The 23,659-nt window shown below is 52.9% G+C and overlaps 2 protein-coding genes across 9 annotated transcripts in view; one reads left to right on the top strand and one right to left on the bottom strand.

Annotated features, from left to right (window-relative positions):
* The window catches only part of Gnao1 (G protein subunit alpha o1), a 158,855-nt gene extending 135,205 nt beyond the window's left edge, over positions 1-23,650 (top strand). Inside the window, exons 5-10 of one of the 5 annotated variants that reach the window (XM_087595088.1) lie at positions 4,639-4,767; positions 5,538-5,667; positions 9,208-9,361; positions 11,281-17,947; positions 21,162-21,377; positions 22,300-23,650. In XM_087595088.1, the coding sequence (XP_087451214.1) occupies positions 4,639-4,767; positions 5,538-5,667; positions 9,208-9,361; positions 11,281-11,468 (601 nt within the window). In that variant the 3' untranslated portion in view covers positions 11,469-17,947; positions 21,162-21,377; positions 22,300-23,650. 5 annotated transcript variants of the gene reach the window in all.
* The window catches only part of LOC147998795 (uncharacterized), a 30,925-nt gene that overhangs the window by 6,899 nt on the left and 367 nt on the right, over positions 1-23,659 (bottom strand). For 2 of the 4 annotated variants that reach the window (XR_015643753.1, XR_015643752.1), the window contains exons 2-3: positions 10,702-10,764; positions 9,187-9,245 (exon numbers count right to left, since the gene is read on the bottom strand). Coding sequence is in view for 1 of the 4 variants with exons in the window: in XM_087595435.1 (XP_087451561.1) it covers positions 9,187-9,245; positions 10,702-10,764; positions 18,047-18,151; positions 18,330-18,825 (723 nt within the window). In the remaining 3 variants the exon portion in view is untranslated. Of the gene's footprint in view, positions 1-9,186; positions 9,246-9,629; positions 9,848-10,701; positions 10,765-18,046; positions 18,152-18,329; positions 20,558-23,659 lie in introns of those variants that run through there. The other 2 variants (XM_087595435.1, XR_015643754.1) reach the window with 2 other exon arrangements.

Here is a 23,659-nt window from a genome sequence, read left to right as displayed (position 1 = left end):
GAAAGCCAAAAGACAACCACACAGGAAGTTTCTAGAGGACAGGAACCTGGGCACCACCTATGATGGGTAAATATGTTGGCCCATGGGAAGTGGCACCATTAGGAGGTGTGGCCTTGTTGGAGGAAGTGTCACTGTGTAGGTGGGCTTTGAGGTCTCCCAGTGTTCAAGCTCCACCAAGTACCGAGAACCTCCTCCTGGCTGACTTCAAATCAAGATGTGGAACTCTCAGCAATTCCAATACCATGTCTGCTTGCACACTGCCATGCTTCCTGCTATGACGGTAATGGCCAAACCTTTGAACCTGTGAGCCAGCCCTAATTAAATGTCTTTTATAAGAGTTGCCTTGGTCATGATGCCTCCAGCAATAAAACTCAACTAAGACCCCATAGAGGAGGGTCCAGACTAGCAGGTAGGGTGTCTATCTTCTAAGAAGCCCCAGGCCGTAAGTGTGAACTAGAAGAGGCAGGTGTGAATAAAGCACCTTCATCCCAGCACTCAGGGAATAGAAGCAGGCGGATCTTTGTGAACCAAGGGCCAACCTGGTCCACAGAGAATTCCAGGTCAGCTAGGGCTAAATAGACGAATCCTGTCTCAAACAATCAAAACACATACACAAGAAATAACAACAAAAATATACAGGCAGAAAGCCATGCAGACAGTGCCTGTCTTCTGTTTCTAAGAAAGCGATAGACTTGGGGCTAAGCTCTAGCTTGAATACTTGCTTGGCGAATGCTGGATCCTGGAAAGTATTTAGCACCACAAAAATAAATTTCTGAAATGTGTGTGAAAATGTTATAAGGAATCCATTACTTTATGTGTTTCTTACAAATTTTTTTTTATTTGCTTTGCTTTGTTTTGAGAGACAGGGTCTGATGTAACCCAGTCTGGCCTCGAGCTCCCTATGCAGCTGACAATGGCTTTGAACTTCTGCCCTTCCTAATTCTGCCTCCCAAGTGCTGGTGTCACCACCACTCCCAGATTTCTTCTAGCTTTAAAGTGAAAAGTAAGAAATAAGTAGTTCTCTGTCAGAAATAGAATAAATAAGCAAGCATACCTCTCAGCATTGTGCTGTAACTAGATAGAAAGAAAAGAGGGAGGTTGGGGCAGAGAAATGACAAGAAATGAGGAGTGGTAAAAGCCACAGCCAAGGAAGTGTCTCCGCCCCTCCTGTGACACCAGGGTGACAGCCTGCTGAGCTTTGCCATCCCCTCCCCATGGGAGGCTCTAGAGTCCTGGAATGGATGACACCCTGGGGTTGTGTCTTGGCACTGACATTGCCCTAGTTTTTGTAATCTTACACCCCGCCGGGCTCTCCACAAGCATTTGCAGTGAGCTGCTGTGGGCTTTACCCACCCGGTGTTGAAGGACATGTGTGACTCCCATGTCACCGTGCTTCTTTCTCAGCGGGGACCTGATTCTGGAGGCATTTGTCACTCTCAGCACCCAGAGGCCAGATGTAATGCTAGACGCCCTACACTGGACAGGACAGCCCCAGAACATTTGGTCCAAACTGATCAACCAATACAAAACATCAATAAGGCTGAGATTAACAGTAAGATGATAGATACTTGCTCAGGAAGTGGATGGCGCAAGGGTAGCAAGTTCGAGGCTAGCCTGGGCTATACAGTGAGCTCCTGGCTCGATTTAAAAAGTTTTAAAATTTTAAAACTGCAATCTGCTTTATACTAGCATAGCCAGCTGGACCCAACAGAGAGGCACTCACTAACAACATGCCGGCATTTCAGTGGTTATGACGGCACCTAATAAACTCAGGACCTGTCTTAATTAGTATTTCCATTGCTGTGAAGAGACAGGGCTGCCCTACAGTTTCAGAGGTCTAGTCCACTATCATCATGGCAGGAAGCATGGCAATATGCAGGCAGACATGGTGCTGGAGGAGCTAAGAGTTCTACATCATGATCTGAAGGAGCCAGGAGGTGGAGTCCACACTGGGTGGAGCTTGAGCATAGGATCCCTCAAAGCCCACCCCCACAGTGACACGCCTCCTCCAACTAGACCACACCTACTCCAACAAGGCCACACCTCCTAATAATACCACTCCCATGGGCCAAGCACTCAAACAGAGGAGTCTGTGGTGGCCATTCCTATTCAAACAACCACAGGACCAGAGTAAGACCAAGAACCTCTTCCCATGTCTCAGTCTGCATGGGGTTGTACATGGGCAGAGATACGTAAGGTGGGCAGATGCAAGCAGGTTGACCTCTCTTCCAGGAGGACTGGCAGGGGCACCAGAGGGCCTACTGGTCTCAGCCTGTCTCTGGAGGTCACCAAATACTCCTCTGGAATTTTACCATTTTATTAGTACTAAAGTGAATCCCTTGCAAAAGCATCTCAACAACAGAGTAGGGTATGAAATGAACAGCAGTCCCCTCCCACACACTCACGCACACACCCATGCACACTCACACATATACACACTCAAATGCACACACTCACACTCACATACACACTCACACACACATACATACTGTTTCACACTCACACATACACACTCAAATGCACACACTCACACACACACTCACACACACACACACCACCTGTCACCACTACCTTCAGCTATTTTTATCTACTCATCCTGTTCAGCCAGTATTTCCTGACTCTTACCTTGAAATGGAGTCCAGGTCACTTCCTTCTTCTCACGCTCCCACTACTTCCAGTTTTCTGCTCTGAATCTCCCCCCCCCACCCCCCCCCTCTGAATCCCCACCCCAGTCCCATTCTCTGACTTTCCTTTGCCACATTCTCTGGTCATGTGTTCTGTGCTGCCCGGAGAGAAAGCAACAGCAAGATGGAGGGACAGACAGATACCCAGACTATCAAGGGGAGAAGGACCTTCCTTATGTGCAGCTTTGCCTCGTCTTGCCGTGTATCCCACGTTTACCTGGAACTATTTTATAGCTCACACAGGCTTCAGAGCGCCCCCTGCTCTTAGTCTCTTGAGTGCTGGGACTGCAGGTACATGCCACCTCATCTTGCTGTCATAAACACTGTTTGGGGTCCAGTGTTATGTGCTTTTAGGAGTTAAACTGCCCCTGATAAGGCTATGAAATTGTACAGCTCCAAGAGGAGCCATTAACATCCTAAAACCCCAATTAATCACCATACCAAACCACCCCACCCCAATCCTGCCCCTTGTAGACCCCAGGCTCAGAGGGGAAGGGAGAAGTCATTTCCTAGACTGCCTTCCTGGTCCTCGCTTCCTTGATGAGCATAATACTTCTTCACTTTACATGAGACCCTTCCACATCAATCATTAAGCAAGAAAATGTCATATAGACCTGCCTGTAGGCCAAACTTATGAAGCCATTTTCTTAGTTAAGATTCCCTCTTCCCAAATATGTCTAGGTTTGTGACTAGTTGAAAAAAGGCCAACCAGCATACATGGTTTGGGAGGCTTTGATAAAACTCAGCCAGCATAAAGTTAGACCAGATGCCAGCTTGTGTGTTCAGAGGATGTCACCCAGCTGAGATAGGGATAGCAGGACAAGGGAATGGGTTCTCCAGGTGTCGCGTCCAAAAGGACCGTGGAGATTAGCCTGAAAGAATTGGCCATTAGTAGCTGTGGACAGGAGAGTCAGCCCCTGAGGACTGAATGCAAAACCTTCCCAGATACACTCTGGCCTCCTAAGGAGCCTGGTGGGTCCAATATTGCAGACCTATTCTGGTGCCTCAGCTCCTTTCCCTTGACCACCGCCCACTTTGCCTTCCCACTGAGAACATTTGAAGAACCCTGATTCCAAAGATCCAGGTTCCGGGGAGCTCCTACCATTGCTTGGCTGAGGTAGACCCCCGATCTCCACTTACGAGAGCACCGAAAGGGAAGAGGCACACAGACCTCTTGGTAAAAAGGAAGGAGGGTCAAATGGTAGATGGAGGCTCAGAGCCTCTCCAGGTACCACAGAGCTCTCAGCACGGGACTGTCCTGCACTGAGCCTCGGTCTTTCAATGTGTAGAGCGTTAAAGATGGAGCATGAGTACATGTACAGAGTAGAACGTGGGACGGGGGAGGAGGCTCACTGGTTAAGAGCACTGGCTGCTCTTCCAGAGGTCCTGAGTTCAAATCCCAGCACCCACATGGTGGCTCACAACTGTCTGTGACTCCAGTTCCAGGGAATCTGACACCTTCTCTGACCTCTATGGTGCACATGCATGTGGTGCACAGACATACATGCAGATAAGACACACACATACTATAGATAGATAGATAGATAGATAGATAGATAGATAGATAGATAGATAGATTAGATAGATTAGATATATATTATATATATGATATATTATATATTATATATATATATATTAGATATATTATAAAGAGTAATGTTACCTATTGGCCACTATTATTTTTTTAAGTGAAGACATAACAGAACTGTGCTATGAACTTGGTAGTCTCATTTGCTGGGTCTGTGTGCCCAACTCCTTCGAGTCTGAATAAGAGGACCTTAGAGACTGCAAGTCTAAGCCCCTTAGGCTCTCTCTTGCTTGACACCCCTCCCGCCCCTGCCGCCATAGGTCCCACAGTCAATCTTGGAACGGTTATGGCTGACATCAGACTCTAAAGGTGGTGAGGCTAGAACAGGGCCTGGGTCCATGGACTCCTGTCTGTTGTCATCCCCAGCTACCTGGACAGCTTGGATCGGATTGGAGCCGCTGACTACCAGCCCACCGAGCAGGACATCCTCCGAACCAGGGTCAAAACAACTGGCATCGTAGAAACCCACTTCACCTTCAAGAACCTCCACTTCAGGTGAGGCCTGAGGAGATGGGGCAGAGAGACAGGGGAATTGTCATGCCCTGCCTCACCCCATGGATAGCCAGGTAGCGCCTTGCCTCAAATGCCTTTCTCATTTGGTCAGACAGCTAGATACCAGAAGAAGCCCATCTGGGTGCTTGGTTTCTGCCAAGTTCAAAGGCTAAAACCACAAGTGGCTTACTTAAGAGCCCCCTGGAAGGGAACATGGCGGTAAGCCTGACAGGCGAGTAAGCAGTTCCTGGAAGACCAAAGATCACTATGGTCTCAAACCTAAAGAGCCTGAGAGAGCCGCTCTCCCGCTCGTTTGCTGAAGGACCTAGAGAAGGCAAGGCCTAAACAACAAAGAAAAAAAGGTTTCACAGCACAGGCTCTGAGGCCTGAGAACAAGGGCCTAAACTGTGCTGCTAAGGTTCCAGGACCCTACCAGAGGATTTTGTCTCCAAAGAGTAGTCTTCATGTGCTAAGTAAGGCCTGGTGACCCCTGTTCTGTCTTCCAGGTCTGGTGTCTTGATAGCAGGAGACAGAGAACTGAGGCAGGGCTTTGAGCCAGTCTGCTTGAGCACACAGTTCAGTCCTGGGACAGGTCTCATGGGTGATGAGAGCTGCCTCCAGTCCCAAAGGGCAGCCTCCAGTCCCCAGGGTGGCAGTTGGTCATCCGTCAGTCTGTTGGGGTTCAGAATGAGGTGCTGCTTGCCCACTGCTCACCGCTGTCACCACTAGTCCCAGGCATCCCGGCCCTCACAGCTTTCCCTGCCTTCCTACAGGCTGTTTGACGTTGGGGGCCAGCGATCTGAACGTAAGAAGTGGATCCACTGCTTCGAGGATGTCACGGCCATCATCTTCTGTGTCGCACTCAGCGGCTATGACCAGGTGCTCCACGAGGACGAAACCACGGTGAGTGACCTCAAGGCTGGCCCTAGACCATGTCAACAATCGGAGTCCTCAGGCCTCACAGACGGGCGGTGCCGGGCGCCCTTGCCTATTTTGTGTCGCCAAGGTAATTGCGAAGTGAGGCCAGTGCAGAGGCAGAAGCAGGGCCTCTGGGGGGCCTCCTGCTGCACTTTGTGTACTAATTCACTACAAATAGCATATCAGAAAGCACCTTGTTAGTAAACAATGGAGTCAGAGCAGTCAGACCAGGAAAAAAAAGTTAAGCAAATGCTACAAAGCCAGACTGCAGTGGGGCAAGGGCACACGTGCAACAGAGGGGGCTTTAGCCTGTCTGCCTTCCCTGGGTACTGCCCAGCCTGAGAGGTGTGGGGCTGCCTGGCCAAGAAGGACCCCAATATTGAAAGCATACTGGTGAGTGTCAAGCGTGGCTTTGGGCTTTCTCTGCCAAACTCAGTGTCTGAGACCTGCCACCTGGCTTGAGAGGGGGCCCTCGCCTGCCTTCCCCTTGGCCTCCTCCTGGCTCTGCTGCCCATTGGTATACCGCTAGGTTCAGGCAGTGACCTTTCTGCCTGGGCTCCTGTCGTGTGAAAGGCGGACAGTAACAGCTCCAGCCTTGTCTAAGGCTGCTGGTCATGGGAGTGTTTCTGGCTTAGCAGTGCCCAGCTTGTAGATACATTCTCACTGGTGACTGCCCTGAGCCAGATACATCCACTGAGCTTTTCCCACTTGGAGTTTAAGCTACCAGTCTGTGGACCTGTTCACAGAGCCTAGGAAGGGACCCAGGCCTCAAGCATGTCCTACTGGGACAAGGGAGGCAAGCCTGCTTCTGAGAGTGGGGCTTGTGGCTGTGGGCTCACGCTGGGGCATCTCCTATCTGGAATACAATCAGACCCTTCACCCTGAGCCTCTGGGATCACACAAGGGTCACTGGAGGGGCTTGTGGTCAGGCTAGCCTTGAACAAGGCCTGTCTTCCTTATGAGTCCGATTGGCCAGTCATTACTGGTGTCTGTGGGGGGTGTGAATGAGCTCTGGGGGTACTGTGGGGTACGGTGCTGGTAGAGGAGGACCCGCCGTCTTGAGTGCCTTTGAGCTCAGCTGCTGTTCCGGGCTTTCATCGTGTGCTAGCTGGGATTCCGCGCTGTCACTCACAGTGGCTGCGGCAGGGAGTGGGGTTAAACATGCCCTCCACTGCTCTTGAACCCCAGACTCTGTGACTAGCCAAAGGACCTTCTCTGTTAGTGCATCCATCTGAATGACTGACCCAGTTCTCTCCACAACGATGGACTGCCTCTGTGCTACGACCGCTACGTGTTCTTGTCCTCAGCCTACCTCTTCTCCTGGCCACATCCGGAAGTACATGCTACGCCCAACATGGAATTGAAAAAGAGTCCAGGAGCTGGAGGCTGGATGGGGGAGACCCTTCCCACTGGAGCATAGCCTCTTTTTTGAGCCAAGGCCTGGGACCTCAACTGTGAGGCCAGGCCCTCAGCAATTCCCAGAGCACAGGATGGACCTGAGGGAATGTCCAGTCACCCCCAAGCCTTATGGCCTCAGGTCTCCAGGTTGGGGGTAGCCAGCCTTACTACTCGGTGGCAGCCAAGCCCTGAAGCTCTTGGTTCCAGCATTCTTCCTGACTCTCTCGGCCCTCCCCTGCCTCCAGCTCATTCCCCATTTTTCTTGCTTTCCTCCACAAGGGCTGGAGGTAAGAACCTCGGGGAAGGAAAAGCATGTGAGCCAAAGTCGGAAGCAAGCTCTTCCCAGCGTTCTCCCTCCCCAAGGCTGGTCGCCCAACAGCCAGGGGAGAGAACCAAGCCTCCAGGGAACAAGGGTTGCTTTCCAACGTGCCAGCGGCCCACAGCAGCAGCCGCTGGCTGTGGTGGCAATGAACCGATACTATTGTGGAACTAGTGCTCGTCAGAACGGGGGAGCCTGTGTGTGAGGTGGACAGTTTGGGATTCAAATGGATCCAATTCAAGGCCTGGCACCACTCCTGCCAGCTGTGTGACCATGCACGATCGCCACACCTTCCTCAGGCTGTGCTGCAGGGAGACAGTGGTAAAACCGCCTTACGGGCTAAGAGCCGGAAGGCTGTCTACAAAGACATCTCTCAGTAAAAGGAAGTTCCACTCCTCTGTCCAGATGACATAGCCAGGGAGCAGGTGGTAGCATATGGATGTTCTTCCCCGGAGAGGCAAGATGTAGGCACCAATTGCCCAGTCCTTGGTCCTCGGCCTTCCCCAAGCCAGCTCTGCACTTCCCTCCCTGGCCTGTGGGGAAAGTTGGGGCTGCAGAGACAAAGATGTCTGGAGACAGCTCCCGAGCTAGGCCAGGAAGGCCCTGCGGTTAGTGGCTGCCCAACACCGGACCAGCCACCCTGCTCGCTGCACCCTGGGACCCCATGGGCTCATCTTGTCCTCGTACCTGCTCTCAGCACCACCCAGCCAGGCCACAGGCTGCCACAACTTCACCACCACTACTGCCACGAGCGCCTGCAGGGCCTTTTCTTACCAAAGCAAGGCCAAAACCATGGGCAGCTCTGAGAGACCCTCCAAGCCCAGCAGGTATGAAGCACCTCCCTCTGATCAAACATGAGCTAAGAGTTGAAAGCAGCAGGTTCTCAGGGCCCCGCTGGGTGACTTTGCTGTGAATGCCGGCCCCAGGCCTACGCTCCATGCTGGCTTCTGAGCTAAGGCCGTCCTCCCTCCATAGCCTTCCATCCCAGCCACGGGGCACCCATCACAAGGCAGGTGAAGCCTGTGAGTGACTTGCACAGCTGCCCTGGACTTCCTGGGTCTGAGACCAATTGGATCAGTTTTTCAGGATTTCTCTTTTTTCTTCTCTTGTGTTTGCTGTTGGGTTTTTTAGCTTCCTCTCAGTTTTAATCTGTTTTACTGAGTTTCTTCTTGGGGCTGTCCTGGCCCGTCTTCTGAGAAACCAGCCCCTACTCCCAGCTTTCTCAGAGAGAGAGCTTCCCTCAGCCCAGTCATAGCTCAGTCATCCGACAAAGTCGCCCAACCAACCAAGGCCACAGCAACATCACCCCGAGACGCTGTCCCCCTGGTGTCTGCTTCCAACTCAGGATTAATTCGAGGACCTCCCTCCTCGGTTAATGTTATTCAGCTGAATGCGTGCGCCCTCCTGACCTTGCTGGCAAAAATGAATGAGACCCCAGTAGAGACGTCTGCATGATCACGATTTCGTGTAGACATGTTGGATGGTGGTTGTACCCCTGTCCTCTACCTGCATGGTGCATGTCCTCTCCAGGGACTGCAGCCTCTGCAGTGACCTCACTGCCCTGCCCAGGCCAGCTCTCTCTGAAAGGGACAGCACTCCTGACCCACCCCAGCTCCAGCCAAACCTGCCTGTGTGTGGAATGAAGCCGGGACATGTCCTGTTTGTCCATGTGGGCCCTCTGTCTCTGTCCCCAGTAATGCATTGAGAGCCTTGGTGGCCCATCCCTCTGCTTGTCTTGCTATGTCGTAGCCACAGTTGGCCAGGGTGCTGGGTACAGCCGGACTCACCTGGGTCTCACTCTGTTGCAGAACCGCATGCATGAGTCTCTGAAGCTTTTTGACAGCATCTGCAACAACAAGTGGTTCACAGACACTTCGATCATCCTGTTTCTCAACAAGAAGGACATATTTGAGGAGAAGATCAAGAAGTCCCCACTCACCATCTGCTTCCCTGAATACACAGGTAGAGCCCTCCCCATCCCACACAGCCCCGTGCAGCTACGGGGCAGCCAAGGAGGCAGGTGCCTTTGCTGTGCTCAAGTGTATCCAGATCACCCTGCAAAACCCACCCCAAAGACTTGTACTAGAGCCGGGCAGCGAGGGCCTGGGCCCCTGGCTTGTCACATCTGCATCTCAGTGTAATATTAACAATCTAGGGAGCTCAAGTGAGGCATCTGTAAGCAGAGGGCGCATGCACAGTGGGAACCCACAACGGCAAAGGGACAACAAACCTGGTCTTAGAGTAAGGTCGGATAGCAGTGTCCATTCTTACTTAGCCCCTAGAGAGAGGCCTAGGCAGGCCACAGCCTTTCCAGATAGGTTTCTCCATCCATGAGACGGGGCTGTCATGTGGCTTTCTCCCTCCACTGCAGATTTACCATAAGGGTGAAAATGCCCATGCAAAGCGCAGCACTCGCTATGTAGTACGTGATCACGCAATCTGATGTCACTGTTATGATCACAGTGAGAAACAGCTATTCTAACAGCACCTCCCACACAGGTGGCCACAAGACTGACATGGTCCATTGGCTGGGACAGACTCTGGCAAGCAGCAGGGCCTTGCCTATATACTGCAGAAGGTGCAGGGACAAGAAGCTAGCTATCAGTGACCAGGGACCCCGAGGGAGCCTCAAGACTGGCAATCGGATCAGGTGGGCTGTAGTAAGCCCAGGACAAGCTGGTTCTTGTCAGCTGTTCTGAGGTGGCCAGGTCCTAGGGGACACAAATCCTGGCAGCATGTGCCTGTGGATCATGGCCTGAGGTGAGGCAAGGGTTCTACACTCTGCCCTTCTTACACTTGTCTCTCTAAATCAGGCCAGTAGGCCAGTAGGCCAGTAGGCAAGGAGTCCGAGAGCATTCAGCTGAGGAGAACAGGGCTCAGTCTCCCTCGCCAGCCAGCCAGATTCTTCTCTAGCTTTAAGATGGCCTGTGGGACCCCCTTGTCTGCTAGTCACCAACTGAGTCAAGACAGGAGGGGACCCTAACTGAGAAGGAACTGGCCTTAATTCCAGCCCTGATTTAGCCAACAGCATGGTCTGTTCAGAGCTGTGGCCTACACATGTGCCTGAGATGGCTGGGACTCCCTCAGATGGGTCACCCCAGCTCTGCACTGTGGTCAAATCCCAGTCCTTGTCCAGCTCCTTCCTTACCAAGTGCTTCCAGCATGGACTACGATAGCCTGGATTCTTGGAAGCTGGAGCAGTAAGGGGGAGGGTGGGAGAGTCCATATAAAGTTGAAGTCTTACCCTTCTGCTCTTCCTCCAAGCCAGCACTTTCTCCCAAACATCCTCTCCCTGGACTTACCATGGAGCCAGATCAATGTGGGGACATCTTGGAAGACTATGAGCGAGTCAGTTCTCAGTTGTCCTAGGAGAACAGAGGACAGCGTCAAGGAGAGGGGAAGGAGCCCAGAGCATCTCATAGCCAGGACGAGTACATGGTCCTACTTTATCCGTAACGTCAGGAGGGGCCCTGCCCTCTGCAGCCTCACAAGCACACAGAGAGGCAGAACCTGCTAAAAGCCAGGCTTCCACCTGCACCTGCAGCCTGTGGTGAGGTGGAATTTGTGTCACGGCTCTGTACCAGTGTGAGAAGAAAGCAGCTTTTCAGGCCATCCTCAGCCTTGGACAGTCGGTCGCTGGGATAGAGAATGTTCTGTTGCTTCCTACGGTGATCTCTGCTCTAGGTCTCCACCCCTAGCTGGTTGGCACGAGCCACTGTTGCTGGAGTTGAACCCGTAGGTTTCCTACTCTGTCGCTTTCTAGTGGTCCTGAGGAGGCTTTAGGGACCTGCTCCATGGCCACTGGCCTGACACACAGTGACACAGTGGCCAGCCCAGGCCTGGGACCTCCCCTCACTGACCCCTGCCGTTTCATCTTCCAGGCCCCAGTGCCTTCACAGAAGCTGTGGCTCATATCCAAGGGCAGTATGAGAGTAAGAATAAGTCAGCTCACAAGGAGGTCTACAGCCATGTCACCTGTGCCACGGACACCAACAACATCCAGTTCGTCTTTGATGCCGTGACAGATGTCATCATCGCCAAAAACCTGCGGGGCTGTGGCCTCTACTGAGCCCTGGCCTCCCACCCAGCCTGCCACTCACTCCTCCCCTGGACCCAGAGCTCTGCCGCCGCTCAGATGCCCTATTCAGTGAAGAAAACCCCAGAGGCTGGCCTGGGGGGCAGCAGGAGGCATCCTCTGAGCGTCCCAACTCCAACTGCATGACACGTGGGAAGAGGGTTGGGCAGAGGCATGGAGCACACACCACAAGGCCAGAGACCACTCATGCCACCTGGGTGCTGCTCACTGGTCAGCTGCGTCTCTTACTCAGAGGCCGGGTGGGCAGCACTGCCATCTGGTTCAGAATGGGCATGTCCTGTTCTCTGCACCTCCTGCTCGGTGTCCTGGTGATAGGGTGGCCGGCAGAGTGGCCCGCAGCAGGCGCTGCTTGGTCAGGAGATAGTCGATGCTTTCCTTAGGGTCTGTTTGGTAGAGGGCGGTTCCGTCGACAAAAGCCAACATGGAGTCAGGCCACTTTTGGGGTGCAAAGACTCAGACCTTGGGGAGGGGTTCTCTCCTCCTTCACCTTGGATCTTGGCCCTTCTCTGGTCATCTTCCCTTGCCCTTGGGCTCCCCAGGATACTCAGCCCTGACTCCCACGGGACTGGGAATATTCCTTAAAACTGGCTGACTGCAAAGGGGTGTTGGTGGAGTAACAGTCCTGCGCCACAGAAGGGGAGGGCTTGAGGGGCAGGCAGCTCTTTCCTGATAGGCTAATGGTGAGCCCTGAGAATGCCATCTGCTGCATCTACTCACACAGGCTCAGCTGCCCTGGGCGGCAGTGAGTAGACAGGCCACAGGCTTCAGGTCACAGACAGAGCAGGCAGCAGCCTTGCCACTGGAGAGTGTGTAGGCAGAAGCATAGGAAACTTAGGAGCCAGCTCTGAAGCCAGAACCCTGCTTTACTCCACCCTTGGTCAGGAAGTAGAAAGCCCATGGTATATTCCTGGTCTCGGGGCAAGCAGTGAGCCAGCACCCTGAAGGGTGGGCTCAGGAGAAGTGTAAACCACAGACACACGGCTAGCCCCTGGGTTGGTGAGAGCCCTAGGAACCCAGGGACGGGCTTTACTTCAGAGATTCCCCAGCAGAAAAGGGTGGTGTGGTTCTTAGCAACCCTAGCCTCAGCTGACTTTGGACAGCCAGCACATGTCCCTGCCACTCCTAGACATCTCCAGTCAGCTGGTACAGCCAGTGGGTCGGACGGGCTTGAATGCTCAATGGCAGGCTGTACTGAAGGATGTAGATGTGCAGTCAAGAAAGGTCCCTGCCTCCTCAAGCCCTGTATTTTCCTGGCCTTCACTCTGAGTCCTGCTCTGTCACAGGGCAGGCAGGACCCTGGCCCTCTTTCATAGTCCCCATGTCCTTGCCACCAGCTCTGGACTTGTTGGTTCCAACAAGAACAGAACTCTGGGTGGTCTAGGGAGACACAAGGACCTTCCCCAGTGCCAAAGCTTATCGGGGTAATCCTCTGGGGAGCTCACCCCAGTCTGGGTGACCCTTTGAGGAGTCCACCCCAGTCTGGGTGATCCTCTGGGGAGCTTACCCCAGTCTGGTTGCCTCGCCCTTCCCTCTCCACCCATATTTGCCTCCACTGTATATATCCCTGTCATCTTAGGACCCTGTGCCATGTACAAGGGGTGACAGAAGAGCCTGGAGACCGCAGTCTCAGTGATCTGTTGTGATGGCGAAGGCCAATTCAGTCCTTGGACCAACAGCAGCACCCCTGGGTGTGGCCACCCGTCTACAGACTGTAACCCCAAGTTTAAAAGCACCTGCTGTCAGGGGATCTTAGCCAAGCCCCATTCTTTAAGATCACTTCCAGGAAGGGAGACGTCACCACCCCTAAGTACTCCCCTACAGCTTCCCATCCCCCGTGCGGCCCCTCCAGATCACTGCAGCTCAGCTGCGGGAGCCCTCGGCTAGAACCGGGGCCTGTACCCAGCCCTCCCGCTCCTGTCTCCAGGGCTGCCTTCTCCCCCACCTACTGTGTTCAGCCTAGTGCCGTGCTCGCCCTTAGCCTCAGAGCTGTCTACTTGAAGCCTCAAGAATGTGGTCCATAGGGAAAGCTGGCCTGCCTCCCACCCATGTCATCACCAGCAGCTCTACCATGGGGGACAAATGCGTGTGGCAGATGAATCTTGGCGCCGCCGTGGCTTTGGGGATGGGGGAAGTGTTGAAAGTGACCAGATCAAGGGAATGTGCAGTGGCGGTGTCCCCCGAGGGCCCATGCTAGTTTCTGAGTCAGCAGGCCAGGTGGAAGCCAGTTTCTAGGAAGAGTGTCTTCCCCACATTCAGAGAACTGTGCCTGTTGCCTAGGTGCCTGTGGCCAAGTCCTGTGCCCTGTGCCCATGTCCATTCCAAGAATCTTCCCTTTAAGCATAGGCAGAGGCCTCTGAGCTGTGGAGAGTGCTGCTGGGCTCTGTACGGGGGCGGGAATGGAATCCTCCCATTCCGAGCCACTCATTAGTAGTATTGGCCTTCAGCCTTTCTCGATCCCTTCGGTGGATGGAGCCCCTAGATCCTGGCGCCCTGTCCCCTAGTCCCCTCTTGTGTGCCATGCAGAAGATCTCCATCGTCTCAGCCTCGAAGCCAGGCCCACATACTGTGGGGGCTGGAGGCTCCTGACCTGTGTGGTCTGCACTGGGTAGCACTGAGTGCCCTGTTCAACCCCATCCCCAGGATGTCCACAGAGGTTGACAGTGCTTCACTCCAACCCTTGCCTCCTGCAGAGAATACTGCCACAGAGGTGTGCCTGTGATTCCCACGTACTGCATGCTATAGCCAGTGAGACCAGGGTGCACGCTCCTGACCTCCTCCCCTTCATCTGACCCAGGCTCTTGACATGGAGATCCACTACACCCAGGAGAGACCCTTCCAGATCTTCCCTCCTGACCCAGTAGTAGCCTGTCACCCTCTTCTAAAGATCCTGAGGGCACAGAGCATTTTCCAGCTGCCACCCCTCTTTTCTGGGCCTCCTGGTAAGCTCCAGGTGTGTGGCTTCCAGGAACCCAGTCCTGAGGCTCCAGCTCCATTGTATCTGAGGCACTGAGACAAGCACCCTCCAAGGTGGTAATCCCGTCAAGGTACAAGCTAAAGAAAGTTCCAGCATCCCAAAGGACAGGGCCAGGGCTGTTATCAGGCTTCCCCACACCCCACCGCCCAGTAAGGAGAGCCTTGTACACATCTGCTTAGAGAGCGGGGCTCAGCCTCACAGACATCCCCCACCCCCTGTGCCAGATTATGGCCATGTCAAAGAGGGAGCCGGAAGAAAACCAGAATTTATGGCCCCCACTCAAAAGTCCTGGGCCTCTAGGCAGAGTGCTCTACCCTCTGACAGACACAAAAGGCCACTAACAGAAACAGCACCCTTCCCAGCAACCCTCATGTCCTCCTCCCGCCCGTCCCCTCAGCCTCCTGCACCAGCCACAGTTGCCTGCCCAGCATGGACAGCAGCTGTACACTTCCTGTGTTCTCCCTGACTTCCGACTTGACCCCTGTGGCCTATGCGCACACACCCTCAAGTCCCAGGCCAGAGGCTGGGCACCCTACGTTCCCCTTAGCAGCCTTGGGTGTACCGACCCCACCCCCTGACCCACCGCCATCACCTACCCTCACCTCATTAACTGTAATTTTGTAAGAAGAGTGACTTGCTGGTTAATAGATACCTAGTTATTGTAATAATTTATTGGCTGCCATAATGTATTTATTAGTAACCCACCATTAATAAAAAGTGCCAGCTCTTTCTAGCATGAGTGTGATGTGTGTGTCAGTGCCAGAGAAGCCCACACAACAGGTTCTCGCAGTCTCGGGACTGTGGGCAGCCCAGCAGAGTAGGCATAGCGCTGTTGGCAATGCTGGCCACCGTCCACACTCCCAGCCTGCCAAGGACAGAAGACAGAGCTGCCTCCCAGGCCCAGTACCCTAAACACTACCCCCTGGTGTCTCAAGGTAGCTAGGGGCCATGGCACTGCCCTGGTGATGGGCACTGAGACATCCTTTCCTGCTGTCCTCAGTTCTGCTGCCACTTGGGCGGTAATGGACTGGGAGGACTCCAGTGGCTCCGTGCGAAGGTGACAGGGGGCAGGTGGCTGCTGGTCATCTGCCACCCCTGACTCCTCATTTTTTCAAATGGTGGCATGTGGTATGAATGTCCCTGGCATCTGTCCCTAACCTCCCATACACTCTGCTCCGGGCATGTTGGGATGGGGAAGTCTCAGTACCGGCGCTCCCCCACCAGCAGCTCCCCTTCTCGCTGCCCTCCCAGAGTTCTGTCCAGGCCTGCTGCACAGCCTAACCCTGCAGAGCAGGTCTGTGTCAGACTCCAATCCCACAACCTCTGCTAATCTGTGCTGCCCCAGGACGTCAACATCGTTAATGCCTGTGGTCACTGTGTCACTGGACTCAGCGTGGACTACGGTGTTGGGGTGGGGACTCTGGTGGGCTGAGGCTCATCAGGCAGGGATCCGAGAACCTTGGTGACCTGCTCTTCAGTCCTCCAAACCTAAGCTTCAATGACCCTTAAGGATCCCTCAGCCCTGTCCATAGCAAGTAGCCCCCAACTTTAGCTTGTTTTAACTCTGGTGACCCGTCTGTGATCTCCTCCTGGTCCTCAAGAGTTCCCAGTCTGCACTGTGCCCACTGCCTTCTGTAGACTCGGCAGCTCCTGGGACACAGGGGAGTTGAGACTTGCTTCTGGCCAAGGTTTTGCATTGGCAGCCGTAGGACATGGTACCCCTGTGGGGGTGGAATGTCTTTTCCTGTGGAATCTTAGGGGTCTCAGGGCTTCCCTCCCAGACTTGCACTGATAGCCAGTGTCACAGTGCTGGGCCCTAAACACAGACAGGACTGCATGGTTCTACCTTTGTGAGCAGATTCACCAACACGGCACTGGCAAGTGAGTGTGCAAGGGACAGGGAGGCTGTGCCGGCGAACAGGAGTGACGGTCTCTGGGTTTGCTTAGCAGAGGCAAAGGCTAGTGATTAACTGCAGATTCAAGAGGCACTATATGTTTTCCCTGTTGCCATGGGAATGTGGAAAGCAGCTGAGAACTTGGACTGTGCACCCCCACATTACCATCACCCCTAGAGCCCAGTAGATGCCTCTGTTTACAGGGGGAGTGGATGGAAGCCAGAGCCTCCAGCATGTGATCTGGGCAAGCACAGCCAGCCACACCTCCCAGGACTAGTCTATTCTCTTTAAGGTCACCTTATTGTCCCCTACAGCCTGATGAAGCTAAATGACACAGGCAGGTAGAGAGCCGGGCATGGTGCTGGGCAAGGTGGGTCCCTAGGACCAGTAGTGGTCACCAAACCATCGTCCTTAGCCTCCTGCTCATATGGGAAGGCAGAATGGCCACCAGGCCAGCAGCTAACCTGGCTCCTACTCTTTGTTTCAGGTCCATGAGCTTCAGCAATGTTGGCCAACATCCGCACCCATTCTGTCCTCCTTCCTTTACCTGCTAGAGAGCTCTGGTGTGGATTGCTCAGAGCTTGGGGTCAGACCCCAGTGATGAGAGCCCCAGAGCTAGAACAGACTGTTTAGGACAATAAGAGAGGCTGCCTCTTCCCACACCTCTCTGTGCAGGGAGAGGTTCACTGACAGAGCAACAAGGCTCTCCTCTACCACAAGAAGTAGGTGAATGCACTTGGCTTCCCAAAGTAAAATAAATGATCCTTGCCTAGGATGAACGGCCATCCTCCTGAGACTCGGGGTTTTATTTTGAGTGCCTGCCACATTCAGCCATTTACCAGACAGCTTTCTGTTTACAAGCTAGCAATCCCTATCCGCTGTGCTTAAGACCTTGTAGGGATGGTTGTGGCTGGTTTAGGCCGAGCAAGAGGAGGCATGGCCCTCCATGTTCCTTGAATAGCTACCCTCAATGATGCTAGCAATGGCCACACCATGGCGTGTACTCCCCCACCTGATATCCCATGAAGGAGGACTGAGGCAGCAGGATCCAGATACAAGGAGAAACCCCAGCTGACTCCAGTCCAGCACCATGCTCACACACGCTTTAGAGAGACTATCACATGCTAGAGACTGCCATTTGGATTCTGGGTGTCCTAACCTCAGCCTTGCCTGGAGAGCCATGGCTGGTTCCCAGGCCAGTCTCCCATTGGCCCAGAATGGTGACTACCATTCCATGCCAGCGTCAGACGCACCGTGATGCATACCTACCTGCAGGCCCTACACACCGACCTCATGGAGGAGCCTGGGGTCCAGGGCCTCCTGGGTGCTAAACAGCCCAGTCTCTCTTCACACCTAACTCTCTCCTTCTCTTCCCTGTCTCTGTGTGTCTCTCTGTCTTGCTCTTTCCCCTCTCCACCTGGGGCTGCAGAACCGCATGCACGAGTCTCTCATGCTCTTCGACTCCATCTGTAACAACAAGTTTTTCATCGATACCTCCATCATTCTCTTCCTCAACAAGAAAGACCTCTTTGGCGAGAAGATTAAGAAGTCACCCTTGACCATCTGCTTTCCTGAATACCCAGGTGCGTGTTATCGTGGCCCTGTATAAGAGAAAGCCGCTACCAGCCCTGATTGTGGACCTGGATCCCCTCCCCTGCCCCACCTCCAACCCTCACCCTTACCTCCATAAAAGACGCCAATTGGAATCCCACAGCCTGCGGACTCCAGGGACAGGCTGGGCCAGCACCGTGCAGACCAGCTAGAGAGCAAGGGGCCAGTGCAGGAGTCTGTCGGTGTATTGGAGAAGCACTGAGACACGGCTAGTTGTGGACCACCCAAGCCACGGGTACCATGGCAATAGATTCAGGGATCAAGGCAAGGGCAGGACCACTGGTGTTTCTGAGCTTTTTGCCCCTGAGGTCTCAGGACTTAGTAGGAAAGCCCTCCAAGGGTAGGTAAGGATACCTGTCCTTCCCCTGGCCCAGCACAGCAGCTGTCCTGTGATAGGAAGGGGCAGTAGCCTAAGGTACAGTTCGGGCACCTGCGCTCTGCCGCCAGTTTGTTCTGAACATGCCACACCTTCGCCATCATGCCAACTCTCGCCCCCTCGCACAACCTCACAAACGCTTCCCCTCCAGAACACACCACTCCACGTATCGCACGCCCTCTCCGCCCCTGCCTGCATCTCCTCTGCTCTTGCTGGTCCCTTTTCCCACCTTGTATGGTTCTCGGAGTTGGGGGTGGGATCGCAACCAGTCTTCCCCTGCCCCGTGCCAAAAAAGCTCTTTCCAAATGGGCATAGGAGGGAGAGGCTAGAGACAGGGTTGGTTCGATGCCAGAGCTCAGCCCAGCCCTCTAGAAACTGGATAGTTTTAGGGATCCCTTGGAGCAGAATCAGGCTGAGAACAAGACCAACACCCCAAAAGGCAGGGGTGTCCCCATACTCCAGGGACGGCCACATGTTGCATGGGCCTGGAACTCACTCACTAGGGCCACACAGGTCCCCAGAGCCAGCCGAAGGGGTCCTAAACTACAGCACAGGTGGATGACAGTCTCTCCCAGCTTCTTCTCTAGCTAAAACAGCCGTGTGAAGAAGGCCCACCAGCTTGTACTGTGGGGCTTGCAAAGGTGCAGAGGGAACCAGTTGCTTAATCTGCTGCACCCATTTTTATCTGGGTGCCACAGCAGACTATGATGGCACCTCAGGGTGGCTAGAGGAATAGTGAGAGAGACAGACAGGCATTTGGTAGCAGATCTGTGTAACTGATGGTCAGTGTTGCCATGGTCCTGAGAGGAGGAAAAGGCAGAGGGAGCCAAGGATGACCCTCTGCAGGCAAAGCAAGAGCAAAAACACCCCCCAAAAGGCCAAGGAGGTCATGCTAGAGCAGGCACAGCTCTTAGCAGCCACTGCTGAATTCCTCTGCCTCAGCAAGAATGTGGCCTGGGTGGCCAGTCTCACTGTGTGCAGTACGTTCTGGAGGTCCCCAGTTCTCCAGGGCCTGCAGAGGATACAGCTGGAGTGCCAACAGCCGGAAGGGAAAAGAAAGTCACAAATGTTATGCCACCGTGGGATATGGAGTTATGAGGGCACAGAATGGGTAGGAGGAGGAGGGTTAGGAGGTCACTGAGAGACTGGGTGAGCCAGGGTGTGTGTGCAAGGTAGTTGTGTAAGAACACTGGGCTCATCAGGTGTGGCACAGTGGAGCACATCTGGAAGTCTGTTCTTGAAGCTTTCCATCTGGGAAGCTCCTTAGCACGGCAGCCTGTAGCACTCCCCGTTCTCTGGGGGCTTTGCTGAGCTCACCGACACCTACCACCAAATGTGCTTCTGCTCTCGATAGCTCTGTGATGAGGGTGGAAAGGGCTAACCCTACCCCACCTGGGGGATGTCCCACCCCTCAGCCTTCACGGAGGCTCAGCCTTCACGGAGGCTCAGCCTTCACGGAGGCTCAGCCTTCACGGAGGCTCAGCACCAGCCTGGAACTCCAGCTTGGAGCTATCTTTTCTTTCAGAAGGGAAGAAAGACCTTGCCAGCCAGTGCCTCCAGTGGCCCACACCCCTGCCAGCCAGCCTGTGCTCACACTCCCCCAGGATACCATTTTTTTCTGTATTGGCCATCTCCTAACAGACTAAGGGAAATGGGGCACCTTCCTTGTTCTGGACTTTTCCAAACATTTGTTGTGGTGGTCTACAGCATAGGTTATTCAACTAAACAGTGCCTACAGGACAGATCCAGAAGTACTTAGACAGTAGCTGATTGGAAAACTCCTTAAATCATCCACAAATATGCCCTGTTATCCCCCACCCAGCCTGCCAGAATCAAGGGGACCCCAAAGGAATTGTTAGAGGTACTGTAGAGCCCAATGGGTATCTCACACAAGCTTGTCACTGTTCCCATGTCCTGGCCACTTACCCAAGAACTGAGACTTCCTGGTGATGCCCCAGCCCACAAAGGGACCTCTCGGAGGAAGGTACTACATGCAGACAGACCACAGGCTAGTTTGATGCCCACCACACCTGAAGTACCACAAGACTGCCTCTTGGCGCCCTCCTCCCTGTTTACAGGTTTATTAGAATTGCAGGGTTGGGGTTAGAGATGCTCAGTGATTAAGAGTACGTCCTGCGGGGCTGGTGATTTAGCTCAGTGGTAAAGCGCTTACCTAGGAAGCGCAAGGCCCTGGGTTCGGTCCCCAGCTCCGAAAAAAAGAACCAAAAAAAAAAAAAAAGAGTACGTCCTGCTCTTGCAGAGGACCCAAGATCAGTAACTAGCACCCATCAGGTGCCTCACATCTACCTCTAATTCCATATCCAGGAGATCCAATGCCCTCTCTGGCTTCTGTGGACACTGCACTCACATGTGCATATACTCACACAGGCATACACACACACACACACACACACAAATCTTAAAGAGTCACATGGGTTGGGGAGATGGCCCAGTGGTGAGACAGTGTAATGGAGTTGGTTTCCATTTCATCTTCGTGACATGGAAAGGTCCTTGCTTTATCTAGCTTTGTTAATGAGATCATCTGTGACCACGGCTCTGCCCAGAGCCATCGCAGACATACAATACAAACACAGTAAGTGAAAGCTGAGGAAGCAGAAGCCAGGCAATGCCAGGCCTTTGGTGGTTTGTAGCTTCTGTGCAGCCTTGCCCTGGAGAATCGGGTGAGGAATCGATTCCTCACCGGAATGCTGTTCCCTCCGGCCTCGCCACGCCTGCTCTGCCTCCTGCCTGCCCGTCCACACCCAGCTCTCACCAGGGCATCTTGCTTGCCCCTCTGTATCTTCCTACAGGCTCCAACACCTATGAAGACGCAGCTGCCTACATCCAAACACAGTTTGAAAGCAAAAACCGCTCACCCAACAAAGAAATTTACTGTCACATGACTTGTGCCACAGACACGAATAATATCCAGGTGGTATTCGACGCCGTCACCGACATCATCATTGCCAACAATCTCCGGGGCTGTGGCTTGTACTGACCTCTTGTCCTGTATAGCAACCTATTTGGTAATGATTCCAGCACTCACAGAACAGCTTGTGTACACACACACACACACACACACACACACACACACACACACACACACCACTAACCAGTGCAAGTTGGTACATAAAACTTTAAAAAGGCATACCATAACCTTATCTATACACACGTATATATTAGAAAAAATGTTTTTAGTTAATATTTAAAAGAGCTGCGGACAGAACTGACCACCATCCCTAGCTCATCAGTTTCCCTGGGACAGCACATGAGCATGCACACATGTGCGTGCACACACTCACACAGGGCATGGTGGGAACCTGGGTTAGCACTCTTTCCTCTAGACAGCCCCAGGGCATGAGCACGGCAGGCAGGGGGAGACCTGGTTCTGTCCGTCCCCCTCTGCATCCTACCATGAGGCAGCCTGCTCAGTTCTGCCTTGCTCCTCCCCAAATTTCAAAAACATTTAAGAAATGGCCAACACTAAACATCCCCCTATCATAGCCACAACAGAAAACTCTAGGGACCCTTCTATTTTGGGTGGTGGTGGTGATTTATTTCAAGAATCTAGAAGAATCATTGCTCCGATCAATCCACTGTCTCCTGAGTTTTCTTTATTCATGGGAACAGAGGAAAATTTAGAGATGGGAGACCTGGTCTGCTTTCTCACGTAATTGAGGGGAGGGAGTGCACGAGCCATTGCCCAAACTCAACTACAGAGTTAGAGCCAGATTTCCTCCAAGAGGGCCCTGGACGAGGTGTGAGTGGTCTGGGGAGGGCTGGACAGGCCAGAAGCAAGGTACAAGACAGGGATGGGCTTCCCTACTAAGGACTCCCCACTGTGCCCCACCACCTGCACTAGTTAAACGTTCTAGGTTGGTTTGTTGGTTGGTTGGTTTGTAAAGTCAAAGAAAATGGTCAGACTGGCACCTATCTCTCTCTCTACAGACTGCTTCATGGACTCTTTGCTGTTGATGTTGATCTCCTGGTAGCATGACCTTTGGCCTTTGTAAGACACACAGCCTTTCTGTACCAAGCCCCTGTCTAACCTACGACCCCAGAGTGACTGACGGCTGTGTATTTCTGTAGAATGCTGTAGAATACGGTTTTAGTTGAGTCTTTACATTTAGAACTTGAAAGGATTTAAAAAAAAAAAACATTTCTCATGTGCTTTGTAGCTTTAAAAAGGAAAACTCACCATTTCATCCATATTTCCTTTTATTTTGAAGTTAAAAAAAAAAAACATACACGTCAGTAACCACACCCTCCCCATCCCAGCTCAAATTGGGGCTGGCACACAGAGGCAGTGCTGGGCCCAGTACCTCCCAGGGCTTCTGTGCAGCCCAGGGCTGCTGAGAACTTGCCAGGCTAGGCTTTCTAGAAGGCCACTGGCCACTGTAACCACCCTCTCCCACGCCTGTCGGCTGCCCAGACACCTCATACACCACCAGGCAGCAGCGGCAGCCCTACCCAGCCACCCAACTCCGAACACACTCACTCAAAGTTTGCAGTTTGCGTAGAAAAGCACAGCTCTGGCGGGGGTAGCTGCCACAGACAATGCTCATCAATAGAAACCCGCCCCATAGATGCACCTTGCCCCGCCCCTTCCTACGCTCCCTTTGTGTTGTTCTTTTTTGGTTTTTCTTCTCGTCCTAAAGAGTACTTCCCATGCATACCTGACCAGCTCTGCCAGTGTCTGGGGAACGGGGGTTGTGTGGTTTTGTTTTTTGTTTTTCCTTTAACATCACAGCCTCTGGCCCTGGGCAGAAGCCCTCCCTTGTGTGTGGCCCCCTCTCCACCTCTCCTCTCTGTTCCAGTGACCTATGTTCCCTCGCTCTCATGTTGGGATGTTTGTGCTGCAGATAAAAAGAACAAAAAAAATAAATAAATAAAAGTTTTTAAATACCACAAGATGGAAGAAAAACAAAAAAAAATTAAAAGATGGAATGTAGTGTTTACATTAAAGCCAGTTTTCATGATCAGTCCTACGTCATTTCTACTTGCCTAGTATCTAACCCCAGACCTGTTCACGGTTTCACTTTTAAGACAATATTGGCTGAAGACCAGTCACAGCCATTTCAATAATGGAGGCAAAAAGACAAAACACAAAAAAATTAAAAATACAGGAAAAAAAACTTGAAAAAAAGGAAAAACGTTAAAAAAAAAATAAAATAAAAAGCCCACGGGTCTTTGTAAGCCTTTCTATTCCCAACGGTGAGGTTTCTGTGACACCTGACACTGCCAGCCTACTTCTCTAACGGATTCATGTGTAGCTCAATAAAGAGAATGTTTGTCTGTACCCGAGTCT

This window comes from Rattus norvegicus, chromosome 19, assembly GCF_021556685.1.
Source record: "Rattus norvegicus strain SHRSP/BbbUtx chromosome 19, alternate assembly SHRSP_T2T, whole genome shotgun sequence".
NCBI lineage: Eukaryota > Metazoa > Chordata > Mammalia > Rodentia > Muridae > Rattus > Rattus norvegicus.
Note: the sequence above shows the minus strand (reverse complement) of the source record. Positions and strands in the feature narration are given on the sequence as shown.